The 17,029-nt window shown below is 34.1% G+C and overlaps 2 protein-coding genes across 12 annotated transcripts in view; one reads left to right on the top strand and one right to left on the bottom strand.

The window, feature by feature from the left end:
- TWIST1 (twist family bHLH transcription factor 1) overlaps positions 1 to 17,029 on the bottom strand; it is a 170,857-nt gene that overhangs the window by 41,982 nt on the left and 111,846 nt on the right. For 3 of the 5 annotated variants that reach the window (XR_005555385.1, XR_005555384.1, XR_005555387.1), the window contains exons 3-4: positions 9,833 to 9,943; positions 7,061 to 7,111 (exon numbers count right to left, since the gene is read on the bottom strand). The gene's annotated coding sequence lies outside the window, so the exon portion shown is untranslated. The remainder of the gene's footprint in view (positions 1 to 7,060; positions 7,112 to 9,832; positions 9,944 to 17,029) is intronic. The other 2 variants (XR_005555386.1, XR_005555388.1) reach the window with 1 other exon arrangement.
- Positions 1 to 17,029, top strand: part of HDAC9 (histone deacetylase 9) — a 347,135-nt gene that overhangs the window by 289,106 nt on the left and 41,000 nt on the right. For all 7 annotated transcript variants that reach the window (XM_039332526.1, XM_039332546.1, XM_039332536.1 and 4 more), the window contains one exon: positions 8,042 to 8,160. In XM_039332526.1, the coding sequence (XP_039188460.1) occupies positions 8,042 to 8,160 (119 nt within the window). The remainder of the gene's footprint in view (positions 1 to 8,041; positions 8,161 to 17,029) is intronic.

The raw sequence follows: 17,029 nt of genomic DNA, 5'->3' as shown, positions 1-17,029 counted from the left end.
TTAGAACTATATTAGAATTCCATTTTTTAGCTTAATTCAGTCATTTTCAGCTTTGAAATTCATTTATTAATAGAGATTCTAAAATATGAGCAGAGGAAATACTAACAAAAATATATATTTCAAAATACCTTAGCTTTCTTTTTCAGATCATATATGTACTTTCAAAGATTACTTTATCTGAGTGAGAGCTCTAGCTGTCTATCTGCCTATTTTTGTTCACTGCAATGAACATGAAATAATAAGAGGTAATGAGGACACTGCTTACAAAACAAATGGTAGCTAATGTGGCTTAAAGGTACAACAAGTAATAAAACCAGAACTGACATTAGCACATGTTTTTATTCATTTGACTTTCTGTGTGAAGAGTCACACATACTTGCTAATACGGACAAAACTAGCATTAAGAAGAAGAACTATGGTATCTCAACAACATATCTTGCTTTTTATTAGGACATCATTCCTATGAACTTGCCTGTTCTGATTGGAATAACATGAACATTACTTCAAGGACAAGGGTAAAAGAAAGCATAGGGGAAAGAGCCTAAAATAAAAAATTGGCTTGGGAAGTAACTTCCAAAAGTAAATATAAAATAAAATAAAATATTGTTTGGGAAAGAACTAGCTCTTTCTATTTGCGTCTCTAATATAACTAACAAAAAATAAATAAAAGAAAAAAAATAACCAAGATTAAAATGTCTTCAGTGTACTTTTCTATAGTCCATTAAAAAAATGGAAAAACTAAAGTTGAATTTATCTATTTTTGGCAGATTGACATTGGTAGGGCAACTAAGAAAGCATTTATCATATTATTTGAACAGAAATCTACTATGCCTTTTGTTTTGCAGGGACAGTGAATTAACTTCTGCTTATCCTTTTATGTTTTTATATTCTGTATATTTTAATTGAAGTTGGACTTCAATTAAAGTGGGTTAATTTATAAATATAAAATGTCTTCAAAACAGAAAAAGTGTCCTTTAACAGCTTTTCACTGGACAAGAATGCATAACATTGGAACCTGAGAGCATGGTGATAGGTTTCATAAGCAATGGTTTGGGCCACTATAATGAAGACTGGATCAGAACAAAAATGGAATTTGATTTAATTTACATTTAAACTGAATGTAATCGATTTTAAATATATGAAAAACTTTAGTTTTGTGAACTATTTATTAATTGAAAGAGTCCTAACAGCGTTGTTAGCTAGTTCAATCCTTCATTACTTCTTTTTGGTTGATTTCTAAAATCTGGTTCCGCAAAGTGCTTTTAAAGATAGTTGTGCCTGTTGAAATACTGAATATGAACATGTTTTTTAAATTGTTTATACAGGATTAAGAATGATGAATCATAACAAAGACAGGAGATATTTTTATACATGTGGAAATAACAAATATTCCACTGAGAAAACTCAATACTACAGAATATTGGATTCTAACTGGATATTGTAGAATGCTGGATTTTAACAGAATTTATATTTGTTTTATGTAACAGGAGCATTTTTATATTCTTATGATCTCACTTGTGCAATTAAAGACACACACACACACACACACACACACACACACACACACACACACATATATATATATATATATATATATATATATATATATATATATATATATGTTTTCTGAGGTTTTCACGGGTGTTTGTGTTTGTATGTAGGTCTTTGGTCATTCGGGTTTTCTCCCGCGTCTAATTGGACACTTCCAATTTGACGCGGGAGAAAACCCGAATGACCAAAGACATATATATATATATATATATATATATATATATATATATATATATATATATATATATATATATAAAGATAAAAATAAAGAGCTCTGGGATGTAGGATAAAAGGCTTTTTTTAATTAACTGCTGAGCTTTCGTTAACAACCTGTTAACATCATCAGAGCAAAGGGCTAAATAAAACGCGAAGCCAAAAAATAGCAAGGCAGCCCAAAATCTTAAACCTCTCTGCAACTCAGACTAACCTGAGCACAACCAAACAGAACACTCCCCCAGCCACTCAGAGCACAGCCAAGCCCCTAACCATTCAGAACACACCTCCACCCAATCAGAACACAGCCAAGCTCCCACCCAATCAGTTCATACCCCCACTGGCAGTTAAAAGGAAGAAACAGCTAAGACCACACATTGCTGTTCAAAGCACGAAGCTGAAAACACCAGCCTGAAGATGACGAATGAGACTTCATCGAAACGTTGCCAAGACACTTCCAATTTTACGCGGGAGAAAACCCGAACAACCAAAGACCTACATACAAATACCCGCGAAAACCTCAGAAAATATATATATATATATATATATATATATATATATATATATATATATATGTCTTTAATTGCATTAAAAACACAAATCCTGTGTGTGTGTGTGTGTTAGAAAAACAAAAGAAATCGAGCACCAGGATAAAAGTATAAACAAAACTGTTTAATATAAAATCACTTAGCTTTCATTGACCAAACTGCCGACATTGTCAGAGTGAAAATAAAGAATCTGGGAGTTTACTTATTTGGCCAGCTGCTTCTGCGCCCTGTTCCTTGAGCGAGTCACTGCTTCATTTGCTTCGATCAGCCGTAATGCTCCTAGTTGTCCCACACCTATCAGCATATTGGCGACTTCCCAAGCTATTCCTCTGCCCATAGTCGCTCCCTTAGCACATGTGCAAACTCCCAAAGACTGATTATCCAGCCATTTTTGCTCTTTGATCCCATCCCCCCTTTCTTCTAACCAAGCCTAAACATCCATCCCAGAGTTGAATTCAGGGCGCGCTACAGATTCATTGTCCTCCCTGGAGGTTGCAGTTGTTTCATCTACAGCCACGCTTCTGATCCTGCAAGGAATAGGGTGGTTGCATTCGTCGTGAGTTACGGTGCTGTCCCTCCCAACCTCTGAGTATCTGGTAAGCAGGTAATAGGTCTATGCGTTGAGGACTCCATATAAGTAAACTCCCAGATCCTTTACTTTTACTCTGACAATATCAGCAGTTTGGCCAACAAAAGCTAAGTGGTTTTATATTGAACAGTTTTGTTTATACTGCCTCATCTTCATGGTGGGTGTCAGTTTGCTTCACCAGACCCACACTCACTAAAACCACACAGGATGTCACCACCACACATCCACACAAAAAGCAAACCCAAAGCCACATTGATGATGAGGCACGACCACAAACAAGAAGCCAGACCACAGCTGCATCATTAGCCACTTTAAACCCCTCCAATCCATACATGAAGCAAACTGACACCCACCATGAAGATGAGGCATGACCACGAACGCGAAGCCAAAAAATAGCAATGCAGCCCACCATCTTAAATCCCCCTGCAACTCAGACTAACCTGAGCACAACAAAGCCCCTACCCAAACAGAACACTCCCCCAGCCAATCAGAGCCCAGCCAACCCCCCATCCAATCAGAGCACAGCCAACCCCCCCATCCAATCAGAGCACTTTAATAACAGAATAATCAGAGAAGCCATCGAGATAGAAAAACGCCCACAAAGCATGAACAAGCGAGATGATACCTCCTGCCTACCAGCCATTTGGAAACCTGCCCTTATTGACAAATGACTCCCTAACACAAAAAATGATACCAGACCCATACTCACAAAAACCACACAGGATGTCACCACCACACATCCATGCAAAAAGCAAACCCAAAGCCACACCAATGATGAGGCACGAACACAAACCAGAAGCCAGACCACAGCTGCATCATTAGCCACTTTAAACCCCTCCAATCCATACATGAAGCAAACTGACACCCTCCATGAAGATGAGGCACGACCACGAATGTGAAGCCAAAATATAGCAAGGCAGCCCAAAATCTTAAACCCCCTGCAACTCAGACTAACCTGAGCACAACCAAACAGAACACTCCCCCAGCCAATCAGAGCACAGCCAACCCCCCAGCCAATCAGAGCACAGCCAACCCCACAGCCAATCAGAGCACAGCCAAGCCCCTAACCAATCAGAACACACCTCCACCCAATCAGAACACAGCAAAGCTCCCACCCAATCAGTTCATACCCCCACTGGCAGTTAAAAGGAAGAAACAGCTAAGACCACACATTGCTGCTCGAAGCACGAAGCTGAAAACACCAGGCTGAAGATGACGAATGGGACTTCGTCGAAACGTCGCCAAGACACTTCCAATTTTACGTGGGAGAAAACCCGAACAACCAAAGACCTACATACAAACACCCGCGAAAACCTCAGAAAACATATATATATATATAATCTCTCTGCAGTATCTATTTACCTATCTATCATCATCATTATCAAACTTCTCTCTATATCTATCTATCTATTTATCTATCTACACACACACGTACACACACACACATACACACACACACACACACACATATATGTATATATCCTCTATTTTTAGTGTTTTAACAATCCCCAAACAATTTTTTCGTTACAAATATTGAGCAATCTTATAAATGCAGAGTGATGTATAGTGGGAGCTTCTCACTGAGAGCTGTGCGCTTCATTTCCAAAATGTTCATGTCTGCAATCACTATTGTATTTCTTTACGTTTGCCCTGAAGAATTTAGCACTTTAGTTCTACTGGCACTTGGAGTACAGCGTTTTGTCATCTTGGTCTGTTTTTGGCTAATGCATTGTGCCCTGATGGCTTTTTAAACTGGTTCCTTTTGGGAAAAAAATAATGTTTTTATTTTCAGAAAAATGTGTCATTGTTTCACAGAGATATTTGTAATAACACTGAGACTCAGGAAGGACAATATTGCTGGATATGGCAGCCATGTATAATCTTTATAGTGTCAACATGTTCCTGCTCTAGATTCCTTTGTATGTGGAAATAAATGTCTATGTTATTATTTTTTGCTTTTTTTTCATTTTGTTTTCTTTTGCCTTACATGGAAGAAAACAAAATCTGCAATCATCAATTCTTCTTAGAAGCTATGAGTTCTAAAGAATCAATTTATGACACAACTTCCAAATTCTTTCCATGTGAAAAAAGAGCAACAAGGATGAACTATCTAATATAGTTATGAAATAGTAAAACCAAAAAATTTCAAAAGCTAGCCAGATGAAAGTATATGTCATTATTCCCTCTGTCATGGTCAGATCATACCCTGGTGGCTATGAGATTTTCCAGTTCAGCAGGGAAGTAGGATCTATTCAAATGATCTACCCTTGGTGACTAATGGACCCCCTTGAGTTTCATAAGGAGCTGGGGATAACCCCTATGGAAGCTTTGGCCATAGTCTGGAATCAGAAAGCTGCCAAGGCCTTAAACATGATAACACCTGTGCACCTTGCCATCAGTCCTGAAACTCCCCATGGTTTACAGAGGACCTAAGGGTGCTGAAAAGGACCAAAAACAGCAAGAGCACTGTTGGAGAAAAAATAAGAACGAATTCAACTGGACAAGGATCAGAGTCACAATTAAGGCCTACCTCGTTACAATAAGAGTGGTGAAACATCACTATTTCTCCAATCTTATTGTATCTGTAGAATGTTGCCCAACAGCTCTGTTCAAGATCACTCAGTCTCTTCTTGGGAAAGCGGGCCAGTGTAAGAGGCCTGCTATGGATCCCATCTATTAAGGAATTCCAGCAGGTGGGTTCAAGAAGTGTATTTTCCGCTGTGGCCCCATCCCCGTGGAACACTCAAACACTGGAAATGAGAACTTCTTCCACCCTTTTAGGCATATAGCTTTCCCAAACTGCATAGTCATATTAGGCTGAATTCTACATGGATGTACTGGTTTATTCTACTTGTCTTTCCTGCAGCTTCTTCACTGAAAATAAATATAATGTATATGCTTTACATAAATTGGGTCTTTGGCAATCTGAGCAATTTTTTAAACAGTATTTTTATAACGGCTTCTTTAGTAGTGGAATTCTTTCACCAAAGAAATTCTTCATACATAATTATTTACTTCATCACTTTTAACAAGTGCTGCAAAATGAGGAAAAGTTTAAATCCAAGAAGTTTGTAGAATATAAACTAACCTTGAAATTATCTAATCAGTATTGAGAATCAACCACCAGCCTAACTGCCATTTGCTCAATAAATCTGCAGCCCAGCAAAAACAAGGCTCAGTTCAATTAATAAGGTGGTTAAAGGATCCATTTAAAAGATAAAAAGTGAAACTCACTATATATCTTGGAAAGGAGGCTGATTGATTACTTTATATTGATATATTTTATCACAATTTAAACTGTTCCTGGAAAGCCATTGTGTGTGTGTGTGTGTGTGTGTGTGTGTGCATGTGCATACATGTATATGTGTGCCCTCATATGCAGAATAAGTGTAGTTACAGTATTTGAAGTGTCAGACTAGTTTTAGAAGTCCCGTTTATAAACCAAACAAGTGCTTGATGCAAATCACTGGCTTTCAGCCTAATCTACTTAGTAATGGGTTGAAATTCTCTCTTAAATATAATTTGACAAGAATAAATCTTGAAAAAATAAAAGTCTGCAATAGAAATGAAACACTATTATGAATAAATTAATAAATATTGTTTTTTAAAAAAGTCTCACACGGATGCCATTTAGAGAAAATATATGCTTGATATTTTCACAGTGACTGAAAACCATCCCATAACTATTTTCTAGATAACATTCCCTAAACTACACTTCATATTCATTGGAGAGGTTGTCTCTGCCTCTCTCTCTGTGTGTCTCGCTGTGTGTGTGTGTGTGTTTATGTGTTCTTCCTTCCCTCCCTCCTTCTCTTCCTCCCTTTCTCTTCCCCCCTCTCTCTGTGTGAGTATGTCTGTGTATGTCTGTGTGTCTTATCAGATTCCCAAGAACATGCTAGAGGGTTATTAATTTATTTGCTTTGAAAGAAGGAAGCAGTTCCATAATAGCTTTGATGAAGTAAAATAAAAGCTATTAGATGGATGGGTAAGATAAGATGTTCCTGTTCATAATTTTAAAGGAGTAAAAATGTAGAAAAACATAATGTATATCAGTTCAAAGAACTTTAAAATAGATTAATTGCAACTACACCTACACACACACACAAATTTTATATAAACACCCACACACATATAAAGCAAATGGTAATAAATGACTTACATGTTCTTGTTCCTGTTGTCAAAATTTTAAGAGGCAAATTTTCAATGTCTTCTACAAATAAGAAAAAATATTAAAACATTTATAGTAAATCCAAGTCATTCTTTAAAATAGCATGAAATTAAACCCCAATGAAAATTCAATACACAACAAAACCCTATTATTTTAAAGGCACTTTTTGAGATATTAGATATTCCGCTTGTAGAAGCTGTACAGAGATAAATAAAGAGTATCATATCCAGCCCTTAATATAAAAAAACACTGGAAAGAGAAAAGTTAATAGATCCACGAAATGTAGAACGCATCGAAATGTCCTGCTAAAGCCAGCAGGGGGTGTTGTTCCTGGGTTGTGGTTGTCAAATTCCTGCAAGGCATGACCTTGGAAAAATTCTGACAATGTTGCCTGGCTTTGATTACATGATTTTACGTTCTCTCCTTTTCTTCTTTCTTTCCTTACCAAGAGAGTCACCCTCTGCTCTTCATTTTTTTTTAAAAAAAATGAAGAACAGAGGGGAGAAACTTGAAATGCAAACATTCCCTCCACCCCGCAAGAATTTTATAGTTCCAATTTACACCACGTTCGCACTACCTGGAGCAATCTTGATTTCCACTAAGACTTCAGAGTTCTCCTTGTAATCCATTAGTCACTTCCTTTAAGAATCAATCTTTATAGCCAACGGGGTAAAATAGGCCCAGATGTGTATGTAATGTTAGATGCTCTGACATATACCTAGAAATCATACTTTTTCTCTTTTAAAAATTCTTAGAAAGTATAGAATGAGTGACACACACACACACAAACACACACACACACACACATACACACACACACAGAGAGAGAGAAAGAGAGAGAGAGAGAGAGAGAGAGAGAAAACCTTGATCATGGAAATGGTTATATAATGGGTAGCTAATGTATAATTGTGGTATCATTCTAATTGGTATTTTCAATAAAATAACCTAACTGCTTGCTTGTTTTATCTTCAGGACAGTGATTATGCCAATCACTTCTGAGTTCAACCCTGACTTTGTATTAGTATCAGCTGGCTTTGACGCTGTGGAAGGACATGAACCTCCTCTGGGCGGGTACAAAGTGACAGCTAAATGTATGTATTCATTTTTCTTTTTTTAAAAAAATCCCTGTGCACTGACATTATTTTAGGTAGATTCATGTACTCCTTTCTTATTTTGACCAGATTGCTGTCATACGTGTGAATTCAACAAGCCAAATTAAGCCAATTTGATTGCTGTCATACATGTGAATTCAACAAGCCAAACTAAGCCAATTTGAGAAAACCTGTTCCACTGTTTTACATAAGGCATATATACATACATACACACACACATACACATGCATACATACATACATACATACATACATACATATATATCAACAGTTAATTTCTATTTTCCCCGAAGATTCCTTTCCCTACAAAATAGATTTTGTTTTTCCGTCTCATTTAAATGTTGTTGTTATCAGTGATATTTTATTAATACTGAAAGTGTTTCTGGTACATATGCACCTCCTATACAAACAGCATTTTTCCTAGGTTTCGTATCCAAGCAAAATGGAAACTTACCAGGTTGCCTTTTCTTGCATTGCAGTTGAAGTGTGAGAAACTAAGAAGGTTTCTGACAGCTGAAAATATAATTGCATAATGGAAAACAAGATGTTCATGCATACACTTAATATCAGTTTTTTGTTAGTAGTAGGAGTGCAGGCAAATGCCACTTAAAAGCAAATATGGAAAATGACAGGCCAGATTAGTAACACAGAGAGAAACATGAGAAAAGAGCATGCTTCATCTTAACCCAAGAGAAATATCAATTTGGGAATCAGTTTCAAAGGTTAGAGAGTATCAAATTTATTATAATTTTTAAAGTATATATATTTAGTTCTGCAATATTTAGTTCTAGCTATCTGTTTCAGGTCTCTGGGAGATTTTACCAAATTCAACCCTGCTTTGGGGGATTCTGACATGTGACAGAATAAAACAAAAATGGATGAGTTTCGATCATATCATCATGGCAATTATCTTTTGACCACACCTTACAGATCCCCTGGAAGGGGTCCAAATTCTGTCACCTGAATTTAATACTTAACTGTGCTTCAGCCATAACATATTGACAGAACCTTATATGAACCCTTAGCTGTCCTTCAGATGTTGTGCCAGAATTGTCAAAAGTAGTAAGCAGAGCAAAACCTAAATTGATTTGATTTTACATTTATATAAATGTGTTTAGTATTAATTCTTTGGTGATATATTTAATAACATCCCCCTGCTATCCTATTAAACTTTTCAATTTGGTAGCAATAGGGGGTATTTTTGAGCGCTATACCAAAAATTTATGTGTGGCCCTGGGCATCAGATTGTACGCCACTTGGGTAAGGCTGATTTACTTAGGATGGAATCATTGAGAGGAAATTTTTGGCACTGTTAAAGTTGCAAGCATGCACATATCATTTTTTCAATAGCCTGCCATTTGTTAAACAAATATGTAAACAATAAAGTAATTTTGATCTATTTTTTATCATGATTTCCCTATTGTTTTCTTTTTGTCACCTTATTGAACATAGCAGAGAACGTTTAAAATACCTTAATCATTCTAGTTGTCTTATCCTTGCTTAGACCTCTCATTCATTTGGCAGAATTAATTGGTGAGAGATTTTTGTTGTTGTTGTTCCTCAATGCTCTACCTTATAGCACTCTCTTCATTTGAATCTGACTCATAAATCTTATTCCAGGATTAGAACACTTTTGCTTTTTATTAACTCACACTGTCATCTTGCTGCCAGAAAGATCCTTCTTTCTATTGGTTTTAAAAATGCCTTTTTAATTTAAAAAAGAGCTGACCGAATCCACAGCATGGTTCAATATTTTCTTCCAACTGCAAGACAAAAAAATTGCAGAAAAATACAGAAGAAATGTTTGGCATGATGTTATGTGGAAGAAAAACTACACCAAAAGTACTAAAACAGCAATGAAAAGAAGAAAATAGTAATTAGAAACAAACTTCAATTATAAAACCGAACACACGATTCTTCGGGACCCACAAAAGAAGTGTGACAGTGTTATGAAATCAGATAAACAGATTTCATAAGATTAACATCTAACTAACCATTGCCATTTTATTTCAGTAAACTGGATCATATGCACTGCAACAGATATAACCCTTGGAAAGAGTTGCTAAAGTTCTGAATTAGACTCAAAGTAGTTTTTATTTCCATACACAGCAATAGTTGATGTCAGTGGGAATGTTGTTTAGAGTCATGGCCCACAGTTCTTTTTTTTCCACATTATATTCTTTATCCAGTACTAATTAGAACATTTCCTTTCTACTGCCAGATATTATTATTTTTTTCGCTGTTAAGTTTTATTTTAAACAGAAACAAAGGAGTGATGTTCAGAATGATGTGAAGTACCATGTCATTTGAGAAGGAAGATGCTCTATTATTCATACAGTATAATGCATCCCATGGCTGTGGAAATGAAAGAGAGGTTTGGCACAGGGAATATGTGTTTGGCACATTCTATATTTCTTTTTACAATTTTGTTTCCAATATTTCTGATCACCTATATTCTTATGTCACAAAACCATTTGAATGATTCATTTATTTTCAGACAGAATTTTTAACATTGCATAATTGGTTTGTCTCTGTCCCTACTTAGTTTTTTCTTCTTTGTGTTTCATTCTTACCACTTCTCATTCATATTGTTTTATTTCTATTTATGTTATTGTATTTATTTATTTCTATTTATGTTATTGTATTTATTACTATTGCAATTTTTAATTCTAAAAAATATTTTTGTTTGTACTTCTAGATCTTTTACCTGTTATGCAAATGCTTTAAGAGATAATGAATATATTCTAAGATAAAACAATAATATTTAACATAGAAAACAGTAGGTATAAAATAAAATATTATTTTATAGTTTTCCAGGTTTATAAGCTGATGGAAAAAAGTATAGAAAAAATTAAAAAATTAAAGAAATATTACTAATAATACTAACAATGAAAAATAGTTTTATGTCCATCTATTCATTGGTTTTTAGGCAAAGCATACAGGAACAAAAATGCAAAGTGAAGCTGTTTTCTGGGGCAACATATCTGAATAAATTTAAGATGAATATGCAGCACATCTTTTTTTATGACAGAAGAGTAGAATTGCTTCTAGCAGTTTCTGCCTTGCCAAAATAACTATCACTTGGACAAAATGTTGAAGACATCATTTGCTGATATGGATAGGGAGAAAGTGTTTAATTTAAATGTTAATCTAAACATGAAAAATATGCTTTCAAACCAAAATGCAGCTATATTTTAAATGTAAATTTCAGGTGAAGATGAGGGCAACAGTATGCGTATTAGAGACAGTATGACATTAAAAAGCTTTATGTTACTGGAAATTCCATGTGGAGGGTACATTAAGTGAGATTATGTTAAAAAAATAATGCTTTAAGAAACATGTATACAAAGAATTGTATAAATTTTAAAGCAAAGTTTAACTGACGTAAAAATGAGACAAACTAAAATTAAGATTTGGACAGAGAGTTGTGAAAATAGGACAAAGATGAAGCAGTACATATGTTTCCTGCCTTGAATTATTTATAAAAATAATAAATGTAAGATAAAAAAATCTAAAAACAAATACAAATATTCGATTCATCTATAATGTACTGAAGTATGAAACCGTTTTGGAAAGGCTTTTGATAGCAACATTTTTAAATTTTGTAATTATTAATTTATATATTCAATGTTATAAAAATAATAGAAAAAAGATTTTCCTTCTTTTTAGTTTTTAAAAATTGTTTCTTTTCCTCATATATGAGATAAAAGACTTTTCCTTTCTAACTCTAAATATTTTCATTCCTAGTATATTTTTATGTTTTAGTGTTCTTGATTTACATAGGAGACACAAATATATATTAATATCTCATATACGTTTCTTGTAGAGTGTGTGACCTTTACTAGATTGTTCCCTTTTCAATTGGTTTCTTATAAAACTGTCCAGATAAAGTGCACACTCCTTGAACAGTGATACTATTTGATTAACCCAGGTAGTTATCAAGCTGTCAGGTGGCAACTGTATTGATGGTAAACAATAAAGTGTCAAACAAAACATTGAAAGTTGGGCCTTTTGGTCTTCCATGGAAAGGCTGAACTTAGTGACTTGTTAAAACTTAGCTCTTATTTCTTATCTTAAAGAAAATATTTGGCACTAGGGCAAAATGGAATAATAATTCATGGTAAAGAAAGATTGCTCAGAGTGATGTTTGGTACTTAGTTACTGCTATATCATTAATGATGTTACTAATGTACCAATGCATTTAATATATTAGCCACTGAATATAAATAAATTATTGAATATTTAGCTATTGCTATCCATTTTTAGAGGTATCCATTATTATTTTTAGAGGTAACTTGCAAAATTATTTTTTTCAAAGGATTTTTGTTTTAACTGAAATATAACCCAAGAGTTATATCAAAGGAATGGGTGAAGATGGAAAAATACAAGGGGACAAATTGAATTACAAGGAGAAAAAAATGAAAATCAATAGTGCAATATTTATTAGATCAATTGTGACAATCAAAATTTCACTTCCAATTTTTAAGATCCTTTTTCCTGCTGAATTATGTAAGGAAGAGAAAAACCTAGCAACATACATCTTTCCCTCCATTCCTAAATTGGAATTTAAGAGAATTTATCAGAAATAACTGGATGAGTTTCTGACGTGTTATAAAATATTGTTAAATGCATAATTGAGGTTTCAAAGCAAAAATAAATGCTTTCCCGTGTTTAATAATATAAAATCAAGTTATTTGATTCTGTTTCAAGTACCAGTCTTTTGAAAAGAAGGGAAATGAAGTTACAGAATATGGGAAAAGTAGTTGCTAAAGTTTTAGATGATGCAGTAAGTAAACAAAGAAGTAATGTGATGTATGGATGTGCTTTGTTTACTTATCATATGAATCATCACAACTTATTATGATAGGCCTAATAGAAGTTGCTAAAATACTTACAAACATTTAAAAATAGCAGAATTATTTTCAGGGAGGAAAGTAAAAGAAATGCAAACTTGCACTGGCAGTTCTTTGGAGGTGGGGAATGCAACTTCTTGTTTGCTTGTTCAGCAGCTGCATTTCAAGCTGTGACAAGCTGTTGACACTTCTAATCTTCCAACTCTATCTAGTAGACATTGATAGCCCAAGAGGCGAATTGAAAGGCAGAATTTTTAATTTAGGTACTGATCCATCCTTTCTGTCTTGTAAGTAAGAGCTGATAAAATAAGTTATGCCAACCATAGACATTTCAAATACTTTTTGTTTAAATAAAATTATATTGAAAACAATATATCTGACAAGTTTTTATTCTTAAGAAGTTCACATCCTTGGTATTAGAAGAAAACTCTGAGTAACAAGGAGAACATAATATTATTTTTCTAGATCTTTAGATAAGAACACAGCAAATAAATAGTTTGTTATGCTATTTAGTATATGACAATTTCCTGCTGAACTTTTAAAGGTGTTAAGAATTGTTACCTCAAATGTTTTTACCAAACAAACACTTCTTATCAGTAGCAATAATCTCACAGCATCTCCTTGGCCATGGACTTCAAAAAACAAAGATACAATAACCCTTAGTCTACCAGACATCGTTCTGGGGAAGACAGATATATTTAAGAGTCTGAATTCTCTTCTGGTTTGTCACGTAAGGTTGTTAGAAGCAGTCTGTGACCTAATCAGCGAGTTCATCTTTTTTACACTCTTTTCCTGATACATACCCTTTGAAAGTTTGTATCATCATTGGGAATCCTCCATTAGCCCACACATATATTTCTTTAACTTCCAGCAATTAGCTAAGTTATTTTTTTAATCTGTTTTAATTTAGAAACTATTATGAAATAAGGAAAAGGAAATATAAAATATTATAGAAATAGAAATAGTCCCCTTTTAAAAGCAATTTTTTCAATATGTGCCTCATGGGCCACACACATCTTATGCTCCAAAGAAAAACCATTATTTTATCAAGATGAGAATTTTACTTTATAGTAAGGAGAGTAATTGTAAACCCTGTATATGCAAGATGCTGGAAACTGGAACAGGATAATCAAGTACCTTGGATATTTTTCAAGGCTCTAAGTAGGTCTTGTATGTGATTTGGCTGTAATTAATTATTAAAAATTAAATGCTCATGAGCATTAAAGAAAATGTTTCGGGGAAGTCTATTTCTATTTCTAATTATATAGTTTAGAACATATTTTGCCAGTCTGGACTCCCTCTATATATGTTAACTTCAGCTCTCAAAATTCTCAGCTAATTTAGGGAGGAATAAATTATTAATTTAGATAGGAATAAATTTTCTCTTACTCAGTTCTGGGATCCAAATTAAAACATCACAGACAAATGTTTTGCCTCTTTTGAACATATCTAACAAAGGGCAGCCCACCATTTCTATGGATACTAAATTCATATTAAGTGCTGAAATGCAAGATATTTTTATCAGTTTTCCATATTTAATATTCCATGGTCTTCTGACCACATAAGTCGTTAGTGAAAATCAAATCAAAATACAGTGATCAAAGATTAGAAATGTATGAAACAAAATATATTCCCAATCTATATCATTTACATAGTTTATTCTATTATAACAACTTGTGAATTAAAAATAGTGGAATTATTATAAAATTATTATTATCTTTTAGTATCTTTTTATATCTATTTTCTTTTAAAAAGAAAAATGTATTTCATATATTTTAGTGTAAGTTATTCTCTGTAGTCATACTATTCTCCACCATAGGCTTTTAATTGTGTTTCAGCCAATGAAGAGACCTTCATAGAAGCAGATCTATGAGATAATACAGAGTGGTTGTCAGTCCGTTGCTTTACAACTATATACTCTTAGTTTCAGTCTAAAATTTATTTCAGCTGAATATTGATGCTTCTGTTATTAGACCACACCTTCCCATTCCAGTTCCTTACAGATTTTAAAAGAGATTATTATAGGATAATAACTATAGTTCAATTCAATAGAAAGGACATTAAATTGGGCAAGGAGGGGGGAAGGGAGGGAGGAGGGAGGGAGGGAGGGAGAGAGAGAGAGAGAGAGAGAGAGAGAGAGAGAGAGAGAGAGAGAGAGAGAGAGAGAGAGAACAAAAAAATGGCTAAGAAAAAAATCATGAAGATATTTTGTTGTTGTTTCTCTAGATTGAGAAAGACAGGAAAAGGAAAGCTCACTTTGCAGCAAATTATTTTGTTCTTTTGTGCATTTCTGACAATATTTTGAACCATGAATCAGGAAATGAAATGTTATAAATAAGGACCCTCAAGCAGAGTTTTGGAATAAATTAATGTGTAATTTAAGCATAAAAATGCAAGAATGTCAGCCTGTCTTCCTAAATATAATTAGGATATACCGTAGCTTTTTAAAAAAGAAAGTCATTATTATTCAGCCCCTGATTTGCCTTTAAATAAAAAGCCTGCATAATGTCTTAAAGATTTTTTGTTTACTCTTTGTCTGAGGAAGAATGCAACTTATGTATACATTTGGTCTGTCCTTCACTTGTCAGTCTTGCAATCCAGGCTGGCATCATATCAAAACTACAGATTCGTTGAATCATTCTATCACAGTCAGAGACATCTATGGAAACTGTGTGTGTCAAAATTGTCAAGATGGTAGTTGTGCAATATAAACTCCAACCCTGTAAAGTGTTGCCCATGTCAATAGGGATGGAGGTTTAAGTATGTGTTCACAGCCACAGAAGACTCCTTTAGGAATTCAAATGTAAGGAATGTTGATTATAATGATATTTCAACTCATTAATTTTCAAGAAAGGGATATAAACAATTCAAATGGAACACTCCTCCTAAAATTAAAAAAAACCAGAATCTAACTGGGACTATTGGGAATTAGAGAAATATTTGAGAACCCTGAAATTTAATCGAAATAGAAACCTAGGATAAAAAAAAAACCTAAAGGAACACAACTAAAGAAAACAATCCCACCATTCAAAGACATCCAGATAGTCCATGTTCTGTAGCCATGAAATGTTAGATATTCTTTGAAAAAGAAAAAAAAAGAACAAAATTGCCCACAGAAATGGCATATTCTGTTTGAACGCCTTTAAACTTTAGGCATTGTGGATGAGGGCAAGGCTGGCTAATCAGTTTTTTCTAATTCTTTCTATTTCACTATATTTCCTGTTTTTGAACTTAGTGCAAAACAGTTGCAGAAATGGGAGGCTCAAACCAAACAAAAGAAACTATGTACTATCAGTAGCAATTTCTGCCATTGCAGAAAAATAGGATATTTAGGCATTAATCACTAAGATGTGGTTAATTATTTCATTTAGGGATAGTAGGTTAAAATCCCAAAGCTCCCAAAGATGAGCTTATACCCCATTTGCTTGGGGTGATTAATAACAATTTCTATGCTACGCTTGACACAGTCTCTGGAAAACAAGGCTAAACATTAATTCCTGAATGGATGAAAGTAATATTCCCCAAGCCAGGTCTTCCAGATAAATTGGACTATCATTCCCAGCACTTCCATCTTTAGAAATGAAAGAGTGAGAGCAAAAAGGAAATGAGAAGGAGGAGTCTACTGAATTTTGACAATAACCTGAGCTTAAATAAAAACCTTGGCACATACTAAAAATAATGTTTGATGGAAAGAGTTTATTTTGTTTTCTAAGGCTCTGGGAAGTAAAATACTTTTCCAAAACCAAAATAGCAATATGTAAATTAAGAGTACAAAAGCCCAGTTTTATGATTTAGGCTGCAGTATAGTTCATTTCTATCTTTCTTGCCATTGTTTTTTTTTAAAAAAAAAAACAGTCAGAACATCAAAGGAAAATGGCATGTGTTCTAAATCAGAGCTCCAGTGCCGAAGTATGACAGCACAAAAAAATTAAAACTAAATAAATGTGCTGTTTTAGCTCTCATATTTTCCTCAGAATTGCTGCTTATGAAATCAGT

This window comes from Crotalus tigris, unplaced genomic scaffold (assembly GCF_016545835.1).
Source record: "Crotalus tigris isolate CLP2741 ecotype Arizona unplaced genomic scaffold, ASM1654583v1 scf7180000017624.2573661763:2888555, whole genome shotgun sequence".
Taxonomy (NCBI): domain Eukaryota; kingdom Metazoa; phylum Chordata; class Lepidosauria; order Squamata; family Viperidae; genus Crotalus; species Crotalus tigris.
Note: the sequence above shows the minus strand (reverse complement) of the source record. Positions and strands in the feature narration are given on the sequence as shown.